General features: G+C 36.7%; 1 protein-coding gene across 3 annotated transcripts in view; it reads left to right on the top strand.

Annotated features, from left to right (window-relative positions):
- The window catches only part of UBR3 (ubiquitin protein ligase E3 component n-recognin 3), a 246149-nt gene that overhangs the window by 56779 nt on the left and 165992 nt on the right, over window positions 1-23378 (top strand). For all 3 annotated transcript variants that reach the window (XM_049616028.1, XM_049616027.1, XM_049616026.1), the window contains exons 6-8: window positions 13201-13267; window positions 19871-20001; window positions 21480-21708. In XM_049616028.1, coding sequence (XP_049471985.1) covers window positions 13201-13267; window positions 19871-20001; window positions 21480-21708 — 427 coding nt within the window. The remainder of the gene's footprint in view (window positions 1-13200; window positions 13268-19870; window positions 20002-21479; window positions 21709-23378) is intronic.

Raw genomic sequence — 23378 nt, 5'->3', positions numbered from 1 at the left:
GAAAGTAAGTGGTCCAGGTTCATTCTTCTGCATGTCATTGTCCAGTTTTCCCAACCCCATTTGTTGAAGACACTGCCTTTTTCATTGGGTATTCTTTCCTGCTTTATTGATGATTAGTTGACCATATAGCTGTGGGTCCATTTCTGGGTTTCTATTCTGTTCCATTGATCTGTGTGTCTGTTTTTGTGCCAATGCCATACTGTCTTGATGCCCACAGCTTTCTGATATAGCTTGATATCTGGAATCATGAAACCTCCTATTTTGTTTTTCTTTTTCAGGATAGCTGGCTATTCAGGGTCTTTTGTGCTTCCATACAAATTTTAGGGTTGGTTGTTCTAGCTCTGTGAAAAATGCTGATGGTATTTTTATAGGGATTGCATTAAATGCGTAGGTTGCTTTAGGTAGTAGTATAAACATTTTAACAATGTTTGTTCTTCCAACCCATGAGCATGGAATGCTTTTCCATTCTTTGTGTGCTCTTTAATCTCTTTCATAAGTGTTCTATAGTTTCAGATCTTTTATTTTTTTGTTTTTAACTTAAATCCAAGTTAGTGTAATAGTGATTTCGGGATGGAATTTAGTGATTCATCATTTGTATATAACACCCAGTGCTCATCCTAACAAGTGTCCTTCTTAATGCCCCTCTCCCATTTAGTCCATCCCCCCACCCAGCAGCCTTCCACCAATCCTCAGTTTGTTCTTTGTATTAAGAGTCTCTTACGGTTTGTCTCCCTCTCTGTTTTTATATTATTTTTGCTTCCCTTCCCTTATGTTCATCTGTTTTGTATCTTAAATTCCACAAAAGAGTGAAATCATATGATATTTGTCTTTCTCTGACTAATTTCGTTTAGCATAATACCCTCCACTTCCATCCACATCGTTGCAAATGACAAGATTTCATTCTTTTTGATCGCCGAGTAATATTCCATTGTACCTATGATGGAATACACATCTTCTTTATCCATTCATCAGTCAGTGGACATCTGGGCTCTTTTCCATACTTTGGCTATTATAGATAGTGCTGCTATAAACATTGGGGTGCACGTGCCCCTTCAAAACAGCATTCCCGTATTTAAGGAGAGAGAGACAGAGCGTGAGCCAGGGAGGGGCAGAGAGAGAGGGAGACACAGAATCCGAAGCAGTCTCCAGGCTCTGAGCTGTCAGCACAGAGCCCAATGTGGGGTTCGAACTCACGGACTGTGAGATCTTGACCTGAGCCAAAGTTGGATGCCCAACTGACCGAGCCACCCAGCCGCCTAGCACTCCTGTATCCTTTGGACAAATACCTAGTAGTGCAATTGCTGGGTCATACGGTAGTTCTATTTTGAATTGTTGAAGAACCTCCATACTGTTTTCCAGAGTGGCTGCACCAGTTTGCATTGTCAGCAGCAGTGTAAAAGAGTTCCTCTTTCTCTGCATCCTTGCCAACATCTGTTTTTGCCTGAGTTTTTTATTTTAGCCATTCTGACAGGTGTGAGGTGGTATCTTATTGTGGTTTTGATTTGTATTTCCTGACGATGAGTTATGTTGAGCATTTTTTCATGTGTCTGTTAGCCTTCTGGATGTCTTCTTTGGAAAAGTGTCTATTCATGTCTTTTTCCTGTTTCTTCACTGGATTATTTGTTTTTTGGGTGTTGGGTTTGATAACTTCTTTATGGATTTTGGATACTAACCCTTTATCAGATATGTCATTTGCCAATATCTTTTCCCATTCTGTCAGTTGCCTTTTCGTTTTGCTGATTGTTTCCTTTGCTGTGCAGAAGCTTTTTGTCTTGATGAGGTCCCAGTAGTTCATTTTTGCTTTTGTTTCCCTTGCCTCCAGAGACATGTCAAGAAGTTGCTGCAACTGAGGTCAAAGAGGTTGTTGCCTGTGTTCTCCTCTAGGATTTTGATGGTTTCCTGTCTTAGGTCCGGGTCTTTCATCCATTTGAGTTGATTTTTGGGTATAGTGTAAGAAAGTGGTCCAGGTTCTTTTTTCTGGATGTTGCTGTCCAGTTTTCACAACACCACTTGCTGAAGAGACTCTTTTGTCTATTGGATATTCTCTCCTTTATCAAAGATGAGTTGGCCATACATTTGTGGGTCTATTTCTGGGTTCTCTATTCTGTTCCATTGATTTATGTGTCTGTTTCTGTGCCAGTACCATAATGTCTTGATGATTACAGCTTTGTTATACAGCTTGAGGTCTGGAATTGTGATGCCTCCAGCTTTGGTTTTCAGGATTGCTTTGGCTATTCAGGGCCTTTTCTGATTCCATACAAATTTTAGGTTTGTTTGTTCTAGGCCTGTAAAGAATGCTGGTGTTATTTTGATAGGGATTGCATTGAATATGTAGATTGTTTTGGGTAGTATCATGTTCTTCCAATCCATGAGCATGGAATGTTTTGCCATTTTTTTTGTATTCTTCAGTGTCTTTCATAACCTTTATCTGTAGTTTTCAGTGTATAGATTTTTCACCTCTTTTGTTAGGTTTATTCCTAGGTATTTTATGTTTTTTGGTGCAATTGTAAATGCAATCGATTCCTTGATTTCTCTTTCTGCTGCTTCATTATTGGTGTATAGAAATGCAACTGATTTCTGTACATTGATTTTATATCCTGTAACCTTGTTGAATTCCTGTATCAGTTCTGGCAGTTTTTTGGTGGAGTCTTTTGGGTTTTCCACATAGAGTATCATGTCATCTGTGAAGAGTGGAAGTTTAACTTCCTCCTTGCCAATTTGGATGCTTATTTGTTTGATTTGTTGGATTGCTGAGGATAGGACTTCCAATACTATGTTGAATAACAATGGTAAGAGTGGACATCCTTGTTATGTTCCTGAACCTTAGGGGGAGAGCCCTCAGTTTTTCCCCATTGAAGATGATATTAGCTGTGGGTCTTTTGTATAATGCTTTGATGATCTTTTGGTATGATACTTCCATCCCTACCTTCTTGAAGGTGTTTATCAGGAAAAGATGCTGTTTTTTTTTGCCAAATGCTTTCTCTGCAACTATTGAGAAGATCATGTGGTTCTTTTTCTTTCTTTTATTAATGTGATGTATCACATTGCTTGATTTGCAGATATTGATCCAGCCCTGAATCCTAGGAATAAAACCCACTTGATTAAGTGGATTAATCCCACTTAATGTATTGCTGGATCTGGTTTACTAGTGTCTTGTTGAGAATTTTTGCATCCATGTTCATTAGGGAAATTGGTCTGTAGTTCTCCTTTTTAGTGGGGTCTTTGGTTTTGGAATCAGGGTATTGCCTTGTAGAATGAATTTGGAAGTTTTCCTTCCATTTCTATTTTTGGAACAGCTTCAAAATAATGGGTGTTACTTCTTTTTTAATTTTTAAAAAATGTTTATTTATTTTTGAGACAGAGACAGCACACGAGTTGGGGAGTGGCAGAGAGAGAGGGAGACACAGAATCTGAAGTGGGCTCCAGACTCTGAGCTGTCAGCACAGAACCTGATGTGGGGCTTGAACCCACGAACCGTGAAATCATGACCTGAGCTGAAGTCAGATGCTTAACAGACTGAGCCATCCAGGCGCCCCATCTCTTCTTTAAATGTTTGGTAGAATTCTCCTGGAAAGCCATGTGGCCCTGGATTCTTATTTTTTTGGGAGATTTTTGATTACTGATTGAATTTCTTTACTGGTTATAGGTCTGTTCAAATTTTCTATTTCTTCCTGTTTCACTTTTGGTAGTTTTATATGTTTCTAGGAATTTGTCCATTTCTTTCAGATTGCCCAATTTGTTGGCATATAATTGCTCATAATATTCTCTTATTGTCTGTATTTCTGCAAGGTTGGTTGTAACCTCTTTCATTTGTAATTTTATTTATTTAAGTCCTTTTTTTCTTTTTATCAATCTGGCTAGGGGTTTAAAGAACCCCTTTCTTTCAAAGAACCATCTGCTGGTTTCATTGTTCTGTTTTTTTGATTTCGATATTGTTGATTTCTGCTCTAATCTTTATTTTTTCCCTTCTCTGCTGGTTTTGGGCTTTATTTGCTGTTCTTTTTCCAGCTCTTTTAGGTGCAAGATTAGGTTATGTATTTGAGACCTTTCTTCCTTCTTTAGGAATGCCTGGATTGCTGTGTACTTCCCTCTTATGATCACCTTTGTTGCATCCCAGAGGTTTTGGGCTGTCGTGTTTTCATTTTCATTGGCTTCCATGTACTTTTAAATTTCCTCTTTAATTCCTGGTTAACCCATTCATTCTGTAATAAGATGTCCTTTAATCTCCAAGTATTCATGGCCTTTCCAAATTTTTTTCTTGTGGTTGATTTCAAGTTTCATAGTGATGTGTTCTGAAAATATGCAAGGTGTGATCTTGATCTTTTTTGTACTTGTTGAGGGCTGATTTGTGACCCAGTATGTGATCTGTTCTGGAGAATGTTACATGTGCGCTGGAGAAGAATATGTATTCTGCTGCTTTAGGATGAAATGTTCTGAATATATTTGTTAAGTCCATCTGGTCCAGTGTGTCATTCAAGGTCATTCTTTCCTTGTTGACTTTCTGCTTAGATGATCTGTCCATTGCTGTATGTGGAGGTGTTGAACTCCCCTATTATTATGTTATTATTATCAGTGAGTTTATTTATGTTTGTGATTAATTGATTTATGTATTTGGGTGCTTTCACGTTGCAGGCATAAATATTTTCAAGTCTTAGATCTTCTTGGTGGATAGGCCCCTTAATTATGCTATGATGCCCTTCTTCACCTCTTGTTACAGTCTTTATTTTAAAATCTAGTTTGTCTCGGGGCGCCTGGGTGGCTCAGTCGGTTAAGCATCCGACTTCAGCTCAGGTCAAGATCTCACGGTCTGTGGGTTCGAGCCCCGCGTCGGGCTCTGTGCTGACAGCTCAGAGCCTGGAGCCTGTTTCAGATTCTATGTCTCCCTCTTCCTCTGACCCTCCCCTGTTCATGCTCTCTCTCTCTCTGTCTCAAAAATAAATAAATGTTAAAAAAAAATTTTTTTTTAAATCTAGTTTGTCTAACAGAAATTTGGCTACTCCAGCTTCCTTTTGACGACCATTTGCATGATAGATGGTTCTCCATCCCCTTACTTTCAATCTGCAGGTGTCTTTAGGTCTAAAATGTGTTTCTTGTAAGCACCATATAGATGAGTCTTGTTTTCTTATCCATTCTGATACCTTATGTCTTTTTTTTTTAATTTTTTTAACTTGTTTTATTTTTTATTTTTTTAAAATTTACATCCATATTAGTTAGCATATAGTGCAACAATGATTTCAGGAGTAGATTCCTTAGTGCCCTTTACCTATTTAGCCCATTCCCCCTCCCACAATCTCTCCCGTAACCCTCAGTTTGTTCCCCATATTTATGAGTCTCTTCTGTTTTGTCCCCCTCCCTGTTTTTATATTATTTTTGTTTCCCTTCCCTTATGTTCATCTGTTTTGTCTCTTAAAGTCCTCATATGAGTGAAGTCCTATGATTTTTGTTTTTCTCTGACTAATTTCACTTAGCATAATACCCTCCAGTTACATCCACGTAGTTACAAATGGCAAGATTTCATTCTTTTTGATTGCCGAGTAATACTCCATTGTATATATATATATACCACATCTTCTTTATCCATTCATCCATTGATGGACATTTGGGCTCTTTCCATACTTTGACTATTGTTGATAGTGCTGTTTTCCGTATTGCTGATTTCGCTGCTCTGCTTCGTCCATCCTTGTTGTCGTGGCCTTCATTCTTGCTATAAACATAGGGTGCATGTGTCCCTTTGAAACAGCATACCTGTATCCCTTGGATAAATGCCTAGTAGTGCAATTGCTGGGTCATAGTGTAGTTCTTTTTTTAGCTTTTTGAGGAACCTCCATACTGTTTTCCAAAGTGGCTGCACCAGCTTGCATTCCCAACCCTATGTCTTTTGATTGGAGTGTTTGGTACATTGACATTTAGAGTGAGTACTGAAAGATACAAATTTAGTGCCATCGTGTTGCCTGTAGAGTTAGTGTTTCTGGTGATGTTCTCTGGTCCTTTCTGGTCTTTGTTGCTTTTGGTCTTCTTTGTTTTGTTTCTTTTTTTCTCCACTTAAAATTTCTTGCAGGCTGTTTAGTGGTTATAAATTCTCTTAGGTTTTTTGGCTGGGAAACTCTTTATTTCTCCTATTTTGAATGATAGCCTGCTGGATAAAGAATTCTTGGCTGCATATTTTCCTGATTTACCACATTGAATATGTCTCCCACTCCTTTCTTGCCTGCCAAGTTTCTGTGGATAGGTCTGCTGCTAACCTGATCTGTCTTCTCTTCTAGGCTAAGGACTTTTGTTCCCTTTTTGCTTTCATAATTCTTTTCTTGTCTGTGTATTTTATGAATTTGACTATGATACAACCTGATGATGGTCGGTTTTTATTAAATCTAATGGCATTCTCTATGCTTCTTTGATTTTGATGTCATAGTCATTCCCCAGATTAGGAAAGTTTTCTGCTCTAATTTGCTCACATTAAACCTTCTGTTCCTTTTTCTCTCTCTTCATTTTCTGAGATTCCTATGATTCGGATGTTATTCCTTTCTAATAAGTCACAGAGTTGTATTGTGCTCTTTTGCCTTTTTTCCCCTCTTTTTTTCCTGCTCCATAATACTGTTTTCTGTATTGCTGATTCCCTGCTCTGCTTCGTCCATCCTTGCCTTCGTGGCATCCATTCTTGCTTGCATCTCAGTTATAGCATTTTTATTTTTGTCTTGACTAGATTTTACTTGTTTTGTCTCTGCAGAAAGGGATTCTATGGTTTTTTCCAACCCTAGCTAGTATTCTTATTATCATGGTTCTAAATTCTAGTTCAGACATCTTGCTTATATCTGTGTTGATTAAGCCCCTGGCTGTCATTTCTTCTTGTTCTTTATTTTGGGGTAAATGGGTGAATTCCTTCATTTTTTTCATTTTGGAGGAAGAAAAAATTAATAAAATAAAAAAAATTAAAAACAAAACAAAAGGGAAGCTAGATCCTAGGTGTGTTTTGGTCAAGAAGTTGAAAGAAGCTTGATAGAATAGTGAAAAAAGACAGAGAATAGAAAAAATAGATAAGAAAATATTTAAAAATTAAAAAAAATTTTATGGGGTGCCTGGGTGGCTCAGTTGGTTAAGTGTCCGACTAGGTGGCTCAGGTCATGCCCTCACGGTTCATGGGTTTGAGCCCCGTGTCAGGCTCTGTGCTGTCAGCTTGCAGCCTTGAGCCTTTTTCAGATTCTGTGTCTCCCTCTTTCCTTGCCCCTCCCACACTCAAACACGTGCTCTCTTTTTCTCCCTCAAAAATAAATAAACATTAAACAATTGTATATAATAAAATAGAATAAAATGAACTAAGGGAAATGAAACGGTAAAAATTTCAAAAAATAATGAAAAAAATAAAAAAATTTAAAAAAAGAAAATAAAAATAAAATTATTTCCTTATCCAAGACTAAGAAAAGAATGGGGGGAAAAAAACCCAAGAAAAACAATTTAAACAAAATCAGAAGCAACAAAAACCCAAAACAAAACCACAACAACCTAAATAAATGAACAAGCAAACAGAATGAAACCCGAAGGAAGTTACACCCAGGTTACCCTGGATTTCAAACTATGTAGTAATCTATAGTCCATAGTAAGCAGGGGGAGGGACTTGTGTGGTCTTCTAGGGGATGTGCTTGGAGGGTGCAGTTGGGTGGGGCTTGGTGTAATGACTCCGTTCTTCACTAGGTGGCACTGCTTAGCTTGCTGGGATGATTAGTGTGGCTTGTGCTAGAGAGGTGGAAATGGCTTCACCCAGCTCCCTTGTCTCTGGCATAGGAACTTCCCATTCTCACTGACCCATGATCAAGCACCCCTCCTCCTTTGTCTAAGGCCTCCCTCCACTCCCCGCCCCTACCCTGTCCATATCCAATCCATCTGCCTGCCAGGCAGTACCTCCCTCCAGAGTTTTATCTTAGGTGGGGTTGCGTTTCAAAACCCCACACTCCAGAGGCCCTTGCTGCTTGGACTTGTGCCAAATCTCTGGTGCAAGATCTCGCTGAGCAATGGCTGGGTGCCAGCTTGCTCCAGAAAATGTGATTGCGCAGTGACAGAGTTTCAGAGATTATGGCAAATCACAACACAGCCGGAGCCAGGTTTCTCTGCACTCTGGTGTCTTTGTCCTAATAGTAGCAAACATGGCTGCTCTCTGAGGTCTTCTGGGATCTTTGCCTTTGGTGAAGCCATATGACCTCTATCAGATTCCCTCCAAGGGGGGAACTGCTTCTCCCCATGTGGCACACTGACCCCTCAGACCTTGCTGCCTGCTCCTGGGGATTTGCCCTACTTCCTCACCAGCACACCACCAAGCGCTGAGCTCCAAACCGTCAGACTCTGCTCTCCAGTGTTTTATAGGATCCTGGTGGTATTGAAACCCTCTCCTTTCTTCCCATCAGTGGTTTTGGGGAATAGGTTGCTTGTTCAGTCCCCTGTGAGTATTTTCCCTTCTTTCTCTCTCACTCCTGCTACTTTTGGGAAGTGTTTTTTTCCTGCACTCTCCTGATGTGCTTCATTCTCCACCTTTGTCTGTCTTCTTTCCAAAAAACCCCAGCTCTCTATCCTTCTCAGCTTTTCTCTCTCCCAGCTCACCTCTCTGCACTGTGTCCCTGCCGAGTTCTGTGGCTCAAGTCATGCAGATAGTTGTGTTCATCCTCAAATTAATTTCCTAGGGTGCAAATGGTTTGGTGCTGATCTAGCTGCGTTTTAGGAATGAGGCAAGCTGAGGGTCTTTGTGCTGCTCTGCCACCTTCTCATGGCCTCCGGATTTTGTACTTCTTTAGTTAGGTTTATTCCTGGGTATCTTATTGGTTTTAGTGCCATTGCAAATGGGATTAATTCCTCGATTTCTTTTTCTGCTGCTTTGTTATTGGTGTATAGAAATACAGCAGATTTCTGTACATTGATTTTATATTCTGTGACTTTGATGAATTCATGTATTAGTGTAGACAATTTTTTGATGGAGTCTTTTGGTAGCCCAATAACAATTCTTTGGGTATTGTTTTAAGTGGTTGTTAATTTACCTGACTTCTTTTTATGGAGTTCACATGTTTTTCATTTGTCTACTAAATCTAAGAGAGAAAGGAATAGAGGTTAATTTGGATTGAGAAACCATCTGCAAATTTTTCACTGGGAGTTTGAATCTGGGTTTTTATGGATCTTATTATCTCATTTTGGACATATACATATTTTGTGTCTGAAACACATGTAGCAGTGTTGTCTACTTCTCTGCCCAGGGATTAGTTAAGATTTGGAAAGTGTTTCTGAGGGTTCCACAAATGCTGTTTGGATTGAGGTTGTACTTGATTTATTTCCTTCCTTGTCCATTAGACCATGATTTTCTCCCAGGGTTTTATATTGCTTCCTCATGGATAAATAGGGAAGAACTACAATTTACCATCATGAATTTGGGGTGTGTTGTGGTATTGTAGTCATGGTAACCGTATTCTCATCTTCCTTAATCCTGAAATTCTCATTACTGGGAGTTCTTCCTGTTGTTAAAAGTATTGTTTTTTTCTCAAAATAAAAATGTGGGATTTTTTTTATTTTTTAATTTTTATTTGTTTATTTGTTATTTATTTTTTAAAATTTACATCCAAGTTAGCATATAGTGCAACAATGATTTCAGGAGTAGATTCCTTAGTGCCCCTTACCCATTTAGCCCATCCCCCCTCCTATAACCCTCAGTTCTCCATATTTATGAGTCTCTTCTGTTTTGTCCCCCTCCCTGTTTTTATATTATTTTTGTTTCCCTTCTCTTATGTTATCTGTTTTGTCTCTTAAAGTCTTCATATGAGTGAAGTCATATGATTGTTGTCTTTCTGTGACTGACTAATTTCACTTAGCATAATACCCTATCCATGTAGTTCCATCCATGTGGTTGCAAATGGCAAGGTTTCGTTCTTTTTGATTGCTGAGTATTACTCCATTGTATATATGTACCACATCTTCTTTATCCATTCATCCATCGATGGACATTTGGGCTCTTTCCATACTTTGGCTCTTGTTGGGGTGCATGTGCCCCTTTAAAACAGCATATGTGTATCCCTTGGATAAATACCTAATAGTGCAGTTGCTGGGTTATAGGGTAGTTGTATGTTTAATTTTTTGAGGAACCTCCATATTGTTTTCCAGAGTGGCTGCACCAGTTTGCATTCCCCCCAAAATGTGGGACTTGTAATAGATAACACAATAATCCATTATCTTGAGCAGGTTGTCACATTTTGGATTTGAAATCAGAAGTAGTATTTAAAACATATTTATCTTTAAGTTATAATCCATAGTCATTGTTGAATAAATAGAAAGTATTAACAAAAATATAAAAAATAACGTAGTAGTCTATCACTTAGAGGTGACTTATTGTAAACCTCTGTATTCTACATTTTATATGTAATATAGTTTAATGGTTTCATGCTGTATATGCTGCTCTATAATCTACTTTTGTCACTAATGACAGTTTTGAATATTATAAGATGAGTATATTTTAACAGTTTTATATGTATTTTATTAGTACTTAAATGGTTTCATACTCTATATGCTATTCTACATATCATGCTTTTCTCATTTTTACTAATGGTTTATGAAGACATATCTGGCCAAAATGAATTTAGAGCTCTAGCATTGTTGTTCTTCATAGAGTACAGGTGTAGTATAATTTATCTAATCCCCTGCCATTGGAAGTCAAAGATTCCTTCATTTTGCTTTTATAAATAACACTGTTTAAAATAGTTATGCATATAGTCCTTATTCACTTGTCTATTTCTTTAGGATAAATTCCTATAACTAAAACTTCTGTTAAAATAATAAATAAAGGCTTTTGATGTCTATTGGCAAATTGCCATTCAGAAAAATTATACTACTGTATACTTTTAGCAGTAATGTACAGGAATTTGCATTTTCTGGTACTCTTCATATAATCTCCCTTCCTGGATGTATTTGCTATCTATCTACCATGATGTGAATCCCAACTCACTGGTCACTGTTTCCATAGTTTGTTGTTGCATTTTTGTCATGCTGTCTTTTCTTGGAATGGCTTTCCTCTCCTTTGCTTGGTTAATTTTACTTGTTTTTTAGACTATAAGGTTGGGAAATTTATACAACTTTGTTATGCCATGACCATTGTTGGATTGAGGATACTCTTCTTATAGAAAGTTTATATTTGAAATTATGAAGTAATTCTAGCCTGGGTTATAAAATATGTTTTTCCAGATTTGTCTTTTCTCTCAAGATTGGGAGAACAGTTTTATAAGTGGCTGTTAGCTAAATCTCACACTTTAGAACCCTCTGGGCCCTCTGTCATGATTTTATATTCTTGTGTCTTCTTTCCGCCTTTTAATGCTTGCAATTTCATTCTGACCAAGTTACTCCAAGGGCAAATGAGGCTGGTAGAAGAGAAGGAGGAGACTGTAGTTTGACTTTCAGTACTGCTGCCAGGTAGATGGTCAGAGAGGACTGGCAAAAGTAGGGATTTACAGGGAGGGCATACTGAAGTGGTCAGTAAATGCTGACTGAGCTAAGTGGTAACTTTGGAAGACCCCAGCTCTGAGGATGGATGCTAGCTGGATTTGCCAGATATCTGAAGTTAAGGCTATGGTATGTAGGCCAAGGAAGCCATACCTTGGCCGACAAGGAACCAGTAGGTAAAACAGTAGCATGAAGCTAAGGTTACTTTTCTGCTTTGGAGATTTCATAATTGAGAAAGTATCTGGGAATTTGTACCACAGTTTAACCTGCCACCAACACAACACCATTGTTAGTACAACAGACTGTATAGAGAATACTACCACACATGTCTTTAGAATACCAGTTGGCTCCTATATGTTTGGAAAATAGGAGAAAGACATTAGTATAACATAGAGGTTTTGGATCCCTGTGTGGTCTTTCCTAGTTCAAGAGAGCTGGGATAATGGGGTAGAATCATCCTTTACCTGCATGGGAATAAACCTGAACTGTACTGTGAAGGCAGCAGGGACTTTTTCAGCAACATTTAAAGAAAATTAGAAATGTGCACTTGCATCCAGGGCTCCCTCTGCAAGAGGCATACCTCTAGCTTCACATTGGTTGCACTAGGGGTAGATTGCGGCTTTCTCTGCTTCTCTTACCTCTGTGTTGTCTTAGCTGGCTAGCTTCCCATTCTGCTGTGATGCAGTGGTAATATCCCCTGAGGCAGCCTAACACCACTCCAAGATATTTGTCTGGGCATCCAAATAATATCCCCAGGTACCTATTATTGCTTTTGTTACTTCTCTGGTTACAAAACTGAATAGGTTGTAAGTTGTCTGCCCCTCATCTCCCCCCCCCCCCCTTTAGCTTTGTTATTTTTAATGGGAGGGTTTTTCAGGAATGAATATATCACATATAAGCAGAAATGCCTGTATTTCCTTTTTGGATTTTTTCTTAAGTATTTAAAATTTGTTATTATTACTTTTTAAACTATCAACTCTAGCTTTTAATGTACTGTGCTTATTTTTCAGAATTTTTTTTTTTTTTTTTTTTTTTTTAGAATTTGCTTTCTTAAACTCATCTTTTCTCTTAGATCCTTCAAAGCCTTTTCTCTATTCATTGTTTTAGCTCTCTTCCCCTTCTCTCCTTTCTTCCTGTATTAATCTGCTTCCCTTCTCCCCTTTATCTTTTTTGTGCATTTGATGTTATGTTTAAAAGGTTAGTAATTTTTTTGTGTTTTGGAAATTTTTGTTTTGGAATTTTTGGGTTTTGCAAGTCTGCCATTACAAACACAGATTAAGGGGTGCCTGGGTGGCTCAGTCGGTTAAGCGTCTGACTTTGGCTCAGGTCATGATTTCTCAGTTTGTGAGTTCAAGCCCTGCGTTGGGCTCTGTGCTGACAGCTCAGAGCCTGGAGCCTGCTTCAGATTCTGTGTCTCCCTCTCTCTCTACCTCTAACCCACTTGCACTCTGTCTCTCTCAAAAATAAACAAACATTAAAAAAAATTTTTTAAAGCACAGATTAGATTTAAGAGCTCTTGTATTTTAATACTAAGGGTTTTCATTATATATTTTAATTATAATGCTAATTTTAAAGTAAAAATATATTTTATTACAGTAAATACATAAAAGTAAAATGTGTTAATATTATGGAAGCATGCCTGTGTTATATATTTAACATAATTTATAAGCATATTTATATTTGTGTAAAATGTGTACATTCATGAATAGGACTGTACATGATGCTAATTTTGTTTTTCTCCAGGAGGATCAAGATGGGAGTCAAGGTCTGGGCAAGAGAAAGAGGGTCAAACTAAGCAGTAGCACCAAAGGTATTTATATTCGTTTTTTTCCTTGTATAAAAAGCTAAAAATATAAACCAAGAAACAGACTCTTAACTATAGAGGACAAACTGGTGATTGACAGAGGGGAGGAGGGTGTGGGAATGGGTTAAATTGGTGATGGGGATTAAGGAGTACACTTGTTGTGATGAACACTGGGTATTATATGGAAGTGTTGAATAACTGTATTGTACACCTGAAACTAATACTGCACTGTGTTAACTAACTGGAATTTAAATAAAAACTTTATTTAAATGTTTAATCTAAACATTAATTTAAAAATGTTTAATCATTAAGAACACTTACTGGCTAGCCATTTTGAAGAGAGTTATGTTTTTAGATTTGTCTAATGATGGAGAAAGTGTTGTTAGGGAGTGATTGTGGGGGACCTCAAAAGCAAATGAAACCCTTACTATCAGAATTTTGTTTCTTGTTTTTTTCATAAGATATGCATTATTATATTTGAATCATAAAAACAAATCTTTCATTGATTCTTTGATTTGGATCCAGTGTTTTTGGTGTAAAGTTTTAGTTTGATTTACATCTTGTTATAATCTGGAGTATGCAATTTCTAGAGTGAAAAAGGATGGACACAGAAGAGATGATGAGAGAGAGAGGTGGGGGGGAGGGAGAGAATTAAAATGAATGGCACTTATTAAGGGTTGTTTAAAGGGGTGCCTGGGTGTCTCAGTTGGTTAAACTGCTGACTCTTGATTTCTGCTCAGGTTATGATCTCAGGGTTCATGAGTTTGAGCCCCGCATTGGGTTCTGTGCTGACAGCGTGGAACCTGCTTGGAATTCTCTCTCCCTCTCTCTCTCTGCCCCTCCCCTGATCACGCATGCTGTCTCTCTTTCTCAAAATAAATAAGTAACATTAAAAAAAAAAGGGTTCAGTAAAGGCTCAATATGTGTTTGCTCAAAGGAGGAAGTAGATATGTCTGTAGTGAGGAAATAGATTAATAATAATAATAATAATAATAATAATATTTTTAAAACTTTTTTGCATATGCTAGACGTAGTGCTAAGCACCTCACGTTTCATTTAATTCTTAAAATCACCATATGAAGCAGTTTTTATTATTATTGTTATTATTGTTATGACTATTTTATGAATGAGGAAATGAAGGCATGTTAGAGATCACAGCTAATGGGAAGTAGTTCCTTAATTCAAGTCCCAGAGCTTAACCTCATAATCACTATGTTTTCTAGACCCTCACTAAAAGCTTTTCTAGAATACTTGTTATAAGTTGATGGCCTGTGCTGTGAATTTTTGCCATGGATTTCCAAATACCAACGTGGTCTATATGCTGGGTTTGTATGCACTGTTAGAGAGTTTCCAGAGGTTATATTACTATTTTGATGAAAAGAATTTGTTAAATTACTATTTTGATGTATCTTGTAGAATATTTAGAACTGCTTGGGAAGGAATATTTAGAACTGCAGGCACTTTCAGTTGAGGCTCATTTTGTAAGTCTCTTCTGAGGTACTTATGCTGCTGCATTTAATTTGCCGCTTCTAGTGGTGGGGACCTTTCAAGGTCCTTCTAGCCAGACTAAGATGACATGAGACAGATTGATAGGAGACAATCAGATTTAATCGCTTATATATGGGGAATCCACACCAACATGGAAATTCCAGAGACAGGCGAAATACAGCATCTAGGTCATTCTGAAGTAAGGAGAAGCGAGTAGGGGTCTGGGACTTCAAAGAGAAGACTTGCAATTCACAGGAAGGGAAAAAGAGTAAGTACTTGATAAATGCATGTTTTCTGAGCCACTCAGAAACAATGGGACATAGAAGACTTTGATCAAACAAGTCTTGCTAGGTTCCTCCCTGTCTACTATACTTAGTTTATACCATAATGTAATTATCTTTGGTGATAGCTCTCTTCCTGGAGCAGATCTTCTATCTAAATTCTTTCTTTTAATTTTTTTTTTTTAACGTTTATTTATTTTTGAGACAGAGACAGAGCATGAATGGGGGAGAGGCAGAGAGAGAGGGACACACAGAATCTGAAACAGGCTCCAGAGCTGTCAGCACAGGGCCCGACACGGGGCTTGAACTCATGGACCGTGAGATCATGACCTGAGCCGAAGTCAGCTTCTTAACTGACCGAGCCACCCAGGCGCCCCCTATCTAAATTCTTTCTAGGTGGTTGCAGGGGTAGGTTTTCCTGAATCTGCTGGGTTTTGATTGCTTTTTGTTTGTTTGTTTGAGTATAGTTAAGACACAGTATATGTTAGTTTCAGGTGTACAACTTAGTGATTTGTCAAGTTTGTACATTATGCTCTGTTCACCACAAGTGTGGCTGCCATCTGTCTGGTTACTTCACTATTACAATATCATTGACTGTATTCTGTATGGTCTGCTTTTTATTCCTGTGACTTACTCATTTCTTAACTGGAAGCCCATATCTATACATCTATCCTCTCTCCTTCACCCATTTTGTCCCCATGCCCCCACCCCCAGCACCTGTTCTGGCAGCTATCACTTTGTTCTGTATATTTGTAGGTCTGATTCTGCTTTCTTCTTCTTCTTCTTCTTCTTCTTCTAGATTTCACTTATGAGTGGAATAATATGGTATTTGTCTTTCTCAGTCTGGCTTATTTCAATTAGCATTATACCCTGTAGGTCCATCCTCTTGTCTCAAATGGCACAATTTCATCATTTTTTATGGCTGCCTAATATTCTGTTGTGTGTATATATCATATTTTCCTTATCCATTCATCTATTGATGGACACTTAGGTTGCTTCCATATCTTGGCTATTGTCAGTAATACTGCAGTAAACATAGGGGTGCATATATCTTTTTAATGTCTGAAGGAAATTAGAAACTCATATGGCTGCCTGGCCCTTTGACTTGCCAGAGTTGTCTTTGTGTTTACCTGAGTTCTTGAGGTAACATCTGAATTGAAGCAGACTGTTAGGCACATACTTGAGTTTAAGCTTTAGGGATGCCCAGAAAAAAATACCTGTTATGGTGTAACATTGTTTTCCTTTGGTCAGACTTTGGCTGAAGATACTTTTTATGGAGACTTAAAGTTGGAGCTTATTTTATACCTGATTTTTTTCATATTTGAGATTGGATTGATTATCTTCTCTTCCTTCTTCCACTGGTGAGGAGTAGTACAGAGATTTAAGACTTGATCAGTTATCATTTTTGCCCTAATTATGTGCATGGAAGAAATAGCCATTTGAATTAGTAGAACCCCTGTTTTCAAAAAATGATTGTTGCTTTTGAAGATATTGGTAGTCCAGGGAGTGGTGTAGTTTTTGTAAGAATTTGGTTCAGTGGTTAGAAAGGGAGCTGAAAAGAAAATATGTAATGATAGGCAAGAGGTTGAAGCTCTGTGCTACACAAACTCACTGTGTATTCTCAAAACCTAAATTTTAAGGATGAGAAAACTGAGGCCTAGAAGGCCAAGTTTATTGGCCAAGATTATTGAGTTCCTGAGTTATAGAGCCTGGACTCCACTGTTTAATTAAAACCTTTACCTTACCCACAGATTTTCCACCACATAACTGATTGTTCAAATTTTTTTTTTTTTTTCAGTTTGGCTTAAAGTAGTTTTGGCATTGTAAAAGTCATGACAGTTTAATCCAGATTTTAACGTAAATATGTAGTCCTACATAACTACTGGAAGCATTTCTAACCACATTTCCATAACATAGCACACAAAGCCCATCACACGTTTTATTTTTTTGTTAAAATTTTTTACATTTTTTTTTTTAATGTTTATTTTTGAAAGAGGGGGAGGGAGGAGGGAGAGAGAGAGGGAGACACAGAATCCTAAGCAGGCTCCAGGCTCTAAGCTGTCAGCACAGAACCCAACGTGGGGCTCAAACCCATGAACCTCAAGATCATGACCTGAGCTGAAGTCTGACACTCAACTGACTGAGCCACCCAGGCACCCCACACATGTTTTAAATATCTGGGAGAAACTGACATCATCTATTTTAAGAACGACTGCAATGAAGACATTGTGGGGTTTTTCTTTGCTTTTTGTCTGAAGATGAAAAAATTGAATTGTACACAACTGTAGCTATTTTCATCTTAGTAGAAGCCGTAGCTTTTCTGGTTCATTTGGCTTGCTTTATTTATTTAAAACAAAGTTAACGTATCTTTCTTTTTAAATACTTGACATATAATAATTATGGTAGCTTCAGGCTTTCCTTTGACAAATGCAAACTTGCAGAGTCCTGTGAATTCTAAGATTAATACCACAAGTTTTTTTAGCTTTGTAAATATTTTTAGAAACACTTATCCTTGAAGGTTTTTAAATTTTTTTGGTAGCCTGTAAAATTTTCAATCATGTTAGTGCTAAATGAACTGTGCGAATTAAATTGGCATCAGCAATATGCTCTGGGTTACATTCTAATTTTAATTTCTAATCCTCATATTCCTGTCATCTGATTCACTTGGGCCCTAATTTTATTGCTTTTTTGGCTTTGAGTATGTCAGTGTGTGCTTTTGAATATATTTTACCTCAGTTTTTGCAAGACTGGTTTATTTCTATTTTTAAATCATTGTCATCCTGTGAATGATCTAGTTCAGGAGGAAGAGATTTTGGTTTTACAAGTAGAAAATTCTGAGATTTAGAAAATAAAGGATTAAGTAGTTTCCACTAAGGGGATATATGGTATAATTGTATTTATATTTTTATCCCTGTTACATATTGCTTATACTAAAGGCACAGTGAAAGGGAGTTGGGGGATTGGGACATAACTTTTGCTTTTCTGTAGTTAAAATTGTAGTGTCTCCAGAATAATGAAATTGTATTCTGAAAATATTGGGTTACCAATTATTAATGAAAAAACTGGGTTAAAGTTATGTCTAGTAAGTACTGATTCAAGCCTGTTAAGCCTAGAATATTTTATAGAAGAATCAAGAGAGCGATGACATGCTTGTTGATGGCATGTGTATTGAGCGTACTGTTACATTTGCATACCTATGAGCTGAGGAGATGTGGTATGACCACATTACTAAATAATAGAACTGTACCACTGAGGCAGGGCCAGTTGAAAAATGCTCCAAGATTAATTACTCTGTAAGACAACTTGAACTATAATGTAGTTTGGGTCATTCCTGAGTATTTTAGTGCATGTAATTTTATTATTTTTAAATCTCTCATCTAACTCTAGTCCCTGTGTAAGCATCATAACTGAACCAACCCATTCCATTGACACTTGCTGTGTCCTCTGAAATGTGCTTATGTGGACCTGATGATCCAGAGCAGTAGCCCAAGATTATTGGCTCCAGCAAAAATCAGTAGAATTTTCTTGTTCTTTTTCAGGGAAAGAAATTAGAGAAAGTGAGAGAAAGAAATAACCAAAGTATTAAAATATTCAGTTCATTATATACCCACTGAGACCTTTCTGTTGACTAAGTGTGGCAAGGATGCAGAGATTAGCAGGAGACAAAGTAGCTCTCAAGGAGTGAGTAGCACTTCACCATAGAAATTGGCTGTCTAATAGATAATTTTATCCTTTTTTGAATATTTTTATTTAAATGGGGCATCCAGGGGTGCCGGGGTGGCTCAGTTGGTTAAGTGTCTGATGCTTGATTTTAGCTCAGGTCATGATCTCTCGCATGGTGAGGTCAAGCCCCATGTGGAGCTCCACGCTCATGGCATGGAACCTGCTTGGGATTCTCTCTCTGCCCCTCACCTGCTCATTTGCTCTCTGTCTCTCTCTCTCTTAAAATAAGTAAATAAACACACACAAATAAAAGGGGCATCCATTTTCTTTCTGTCTTTCATGTTTGTTTATTTTTGAGGAGGGGGGCAGAGAGAGGGAGAGAGATTTCCAAGCAGGCTCCACATTGTTAGTGTAGAGCTGGACACGAGGCTCAATCTCAGGAACCGTGAGTTCATAACCTGAGCTGAAATCAAGAGTTCAACCTGAGTTGAAATCACTGAGCCACCCAGGCACCCCAGGGGGCACCACCCATTTTCTGTTTCTTCTGTGCATGAAGAGGGCATCTTGAGTGCAGTGCAAGTAAGCATGTATAACACTCTTTATACTTGTTCTGGTATATTCTTTCTGGAAAAAAAGTGAGTGCTTCCATATACTAGAGTAAACAATACATTAGTAATTATTTCCTGCAGGAAAGTTAGTATTTTATTTATGAAGAACAATTTTAAAGAAATAAATTATTGAATTCTATAAAAATTTCTCCCCCTTTCTCTAAAAATTAAAAATCAAAAGATGTAATAATTTTGGGCTTTCTGGCTTTGATATTTTGTTTTTAGCTTAAAATTGTTGTTACTGTAAATATTCAGTACCATGACTGTTCCGTAATTATTTTGAATCTTATAAATTTTAGATAAAGTGCTTATGTTTAAGGAGAAATAATTACTTATTTTTCTAGTACCTGCTTCCTATTAAAACATAAAGATTGAGTATTTTGCTATTTTATACTATGGAGATTATAGAAATCTGAATTGATGATGTCAGCATTATTGAATTAATGAAAAGGTATCCTTAATTTATATACATTCAGGTGTTTGAGGTTGATGGATTATTAATTATAGTAAGGTTTAAATGAGATGAACAACTTAAATCATTAGGTGATAAGTTTTCTTTTTTTATGTAGATCAATCTATAATGGATGTTTTGAAACATAAAAGTTTTCTAGAAGAACTGTTGTTTTGGACTATAAAGTATGAATTCCCTCAGAAGATGGTAACTTTCTTACTCAACATGCTTCCAGATCAAGAGTATAAGGTATCTACATTTTTTCCCTTTCTTTCTGAACTTTGCTCTCCTTTCTTTGCCTTTTCATTATGAAAAATCTTTTTGGTGTGTTTCTCAGCTGTGGCTTATTTTATTGTAGCTTTGAGGACTGATATAACACTAATAAAAAGCATTAGCTTCTTTCGTTGTCAAACAGGGTTTGCACAAAAAGCACAGGATCATAGCTCTGAGGCAAAGCAGTTTTACAGAGCAGAATTCCTGAGGATAGTCTTTCTACATGGAACTTGGTCCAAAGAGAATGCTGGGGGACAAAGACATAATTGCACAAGTAAATGTGTAGTTACAAATTGTAGTAAGTTCTCTAAAGGAGAGGCACAAGGTGCTATGAGAATGTTTAAGGGGGCAACTGAATTTGGATTGTGGGGTTAGAGGGGCACTTGGCTGGCTCAGTTGGTAGAGCATGCTTGATCTTGGCGTCATGAGTTCAAGCCCCATGTTGGGTGTAGCGATTACTTAAAAAAATGTATTGTGGGGTTAGGTTTGGGAAAATCGTGGGGTTAGTAATTGCTAGCCATACTGTTAAAGACAGAACAGGTATTGACCTGTGTGACTACCATGTAGTTATGGCAAAGTGACACAACTGCATGCATGAAAAGAAAATAAATTATGTTGTAGTAGTAGTAGTTGTTGTTATTGTTTTTCATTGATTGATTGATTGCTGTAGTTCTTCTTATGGTTTAGATAATAAAGCCTCTTTAGGAGTTAAACTTTAATGAATAATGCCATTGTTTTGTGTCATTATACCCAGTTAAGAAAACAAGAGGAAATGTACATGTTACACAGAGTTTTTTTTTTTTTTTTTAATAATTTTTTTAAGTTCATTGATTTTTTTTGAGAGAGAGAGAACCCCAAGCATGATGCGGGGCTCAAATTCACAAACTGTGAGATCATGATCTGAGCCGAAACCAAGAGTCGGATGCTTAACCGACTGAGTCACCCAGCTGCCCCAGAAAGAGTATTTATTTAGTCATGTAGTGGTCAGCTTTCCAATCAAATAGGGGAATACATTTCTTTTGGAGTAATCACATTGACACCCTTGTTTTTTAGTTATATTACATCCTCTGGTATGGTTTTTAGCTGAGACTTTAGATTTTGTTGTTAAACAAAACAGTGACACCTATTTTGACATTAGCTAATTGATATTATTTGTAAGCAAAGTGAAAATTTGTATTTTTAAATCATGGTATTTATAATTGCTCTAAAATTTTAATGATTTAAAATGGTAATTAAATTTTTTTTAACCATCCAAGTATTTTGCTAATGTTCCAAAAAAAAAAAAAAAAAAAAAAGAATGTGACTACCATCATCATTAAAATTACTTTTAAAATTATCTTGGGCGTCATCACAAGCTAATAATAGCTTTAAAATGCTAACATAATGTATTGGAAAATGTATTGTAAAACTCTAAACTATTGTGTTTTTTTCCCCCTATTTAAAAAAATTTACAGGTTGCTTTTACAAAAACTTTTGTTCAGCATTATGCTTTCATTATGAAAACACTGAAGAAGAGTCATGAATCCGACACAATGTCTAACAGAATTGTGCATATTAGTGTTCAGTTGTTCAGCAATGAAGAGCTAGCCAGACAGGTGACAGAAGAATGTCAGCTGCTGGATATTATGGTCACTGTGCTATTATACATGATGGAAAGTTGCCTTATTAAAAGTGAGCTACAAGGTAAACTCAGAATTATTTCACCAGTTTTATTATTGGTATACTTTGTGTAACTAGTTTTAAAAACCTCCTTATATGCTTAAAATAACTTTAAAAATATTGTAAAATTATACATCTTTGTTAAAGAATTTTTTTGAAAATTTTCAGCAAAGTTTAAAGACAAACTTTAAAATTAGTTATAGCTTAGTTATTTACAAACAGCTGTTAACATTTGGGAATATTTCTTTTCTGTCTTTTTGTGTGATAGGAGTGTATTTACAGATAGAAATACTTTAATATATGGTACAATACTTTAAAAATACACTACCATAGTGTACATGTTGGGAACATGGTTTTTAATGATTGCAGGTATTAATATCATATGACTTTACCATAATTTAACCATTTCTTTATTGCACATGTTCCTGTTTTTTTTATTGTAAGTTTAACTATCAGCCTTAAACATTTTTATATGCCTATAGTTTTATAATTTAAAAATTGAAATAAATATTGCCTTTTTTTGTTTTCCCATAGTGAGGTCTTTAGTTTTTTTCTTTTGTGCCCACTATATGGTTGATATTCCTCAAACTGCCGTAATGTCTCTGGGGCCTCCTCCTATTCTCATTTCACTGTGGTCTTTCATCTTAACTTTGCCTTCCTGTAATAATTTATATTATTTGAGTATTTGCTATGTATGAGGCGCTGTGTTAATACCATTCATATGTTGTCTCAGTTAAGCTTTGGAACTCTTTTCTGAGACTGGTATTATTATTTTCCCCACTTTATAGATGAGTTAAATTGAGTCTTAGAGAAGTTAAGTCATTTACCATAGATAAGCCAGCTAGTAAATGACAGAGCCAAGGACTTCATATCTCCTGATGTCAGAATCTGCCCTTAACCATGAAACAAGGCAGGTCAATATCGATAGCAGTGTGTCTTCACTTGTTGGCATGTGGACCTAAACTTTAACAACAAACAGTACCTCAGATTAAATCTCAGGACTTTTCCATTTTCTCTGGAAGAGAGATCTTGTAGTTGAAACTTGCCTTGTTCCACTGTTACCTTCTTTTGCATATCAGCTCCTATTTTCTCTCTATTCTGATAGTCTGTCTATATTCTCCTGTGATATCATAGCCTGAAAATTGATATATGCTCAGTGCAGGGTACAGTGCCTTATATATACTAATAATAGCTAGCTAATATGATAGCTACCATCTTTTAAGCACTCACTATATGCTATGCTCTTTTTCTTTATATTATGTCATTTAACCATTAGTAGTTCTAAGAAGTAGATTTTGTTTTTTTCCATTTTATAGGTGAGGGAACTGTGGCTTAGGGAGTTAAAGTCAATCATCTGTGGTTTTACAGCTGTAAGTAGTAAGGCTGGGTGTTTGACTTACACCCATTCTTTTGCCCACTCTGTGATTCTGTCTTCCATTGTGGGTATAGTGGGAGCATAATACATTATTTACATTAAGCAATATATCTCTTTACTTTTTTTAAAGGAAAATTTAACAGCTGCTTTGTATTATAGTTTTTCTGTCTTCATGTAAGATGACCCTTTCTTTCTGAGATTTAGTTACATACATTACATGTATTGTTTGTTCTCTTTTGAAATAGTATCTATCATCATTCAGTTCAGTATCTAATATCATATCAGTCATATTCTTGTATATAGAATTATTTATTTACAG

Source organism: Panthera uncia (assembly GCF_023721935.1).
Source record: "Panthera uncia isolate 11264 chromosome C1 unlocalized genomic scaffold, Puncia_PCG_1.0 HiC_scaffold_3, whole genome shotgun sequence".
Taxonomy (NCBI): Eukaryota; Metazoa; Chordata; class Mammalia; order Carnivora; family Felidae; genus Panthera; species Panthera uncia.
This window is presented reverse-complemented; position numbering and strand designations above follow the sequence as displayed.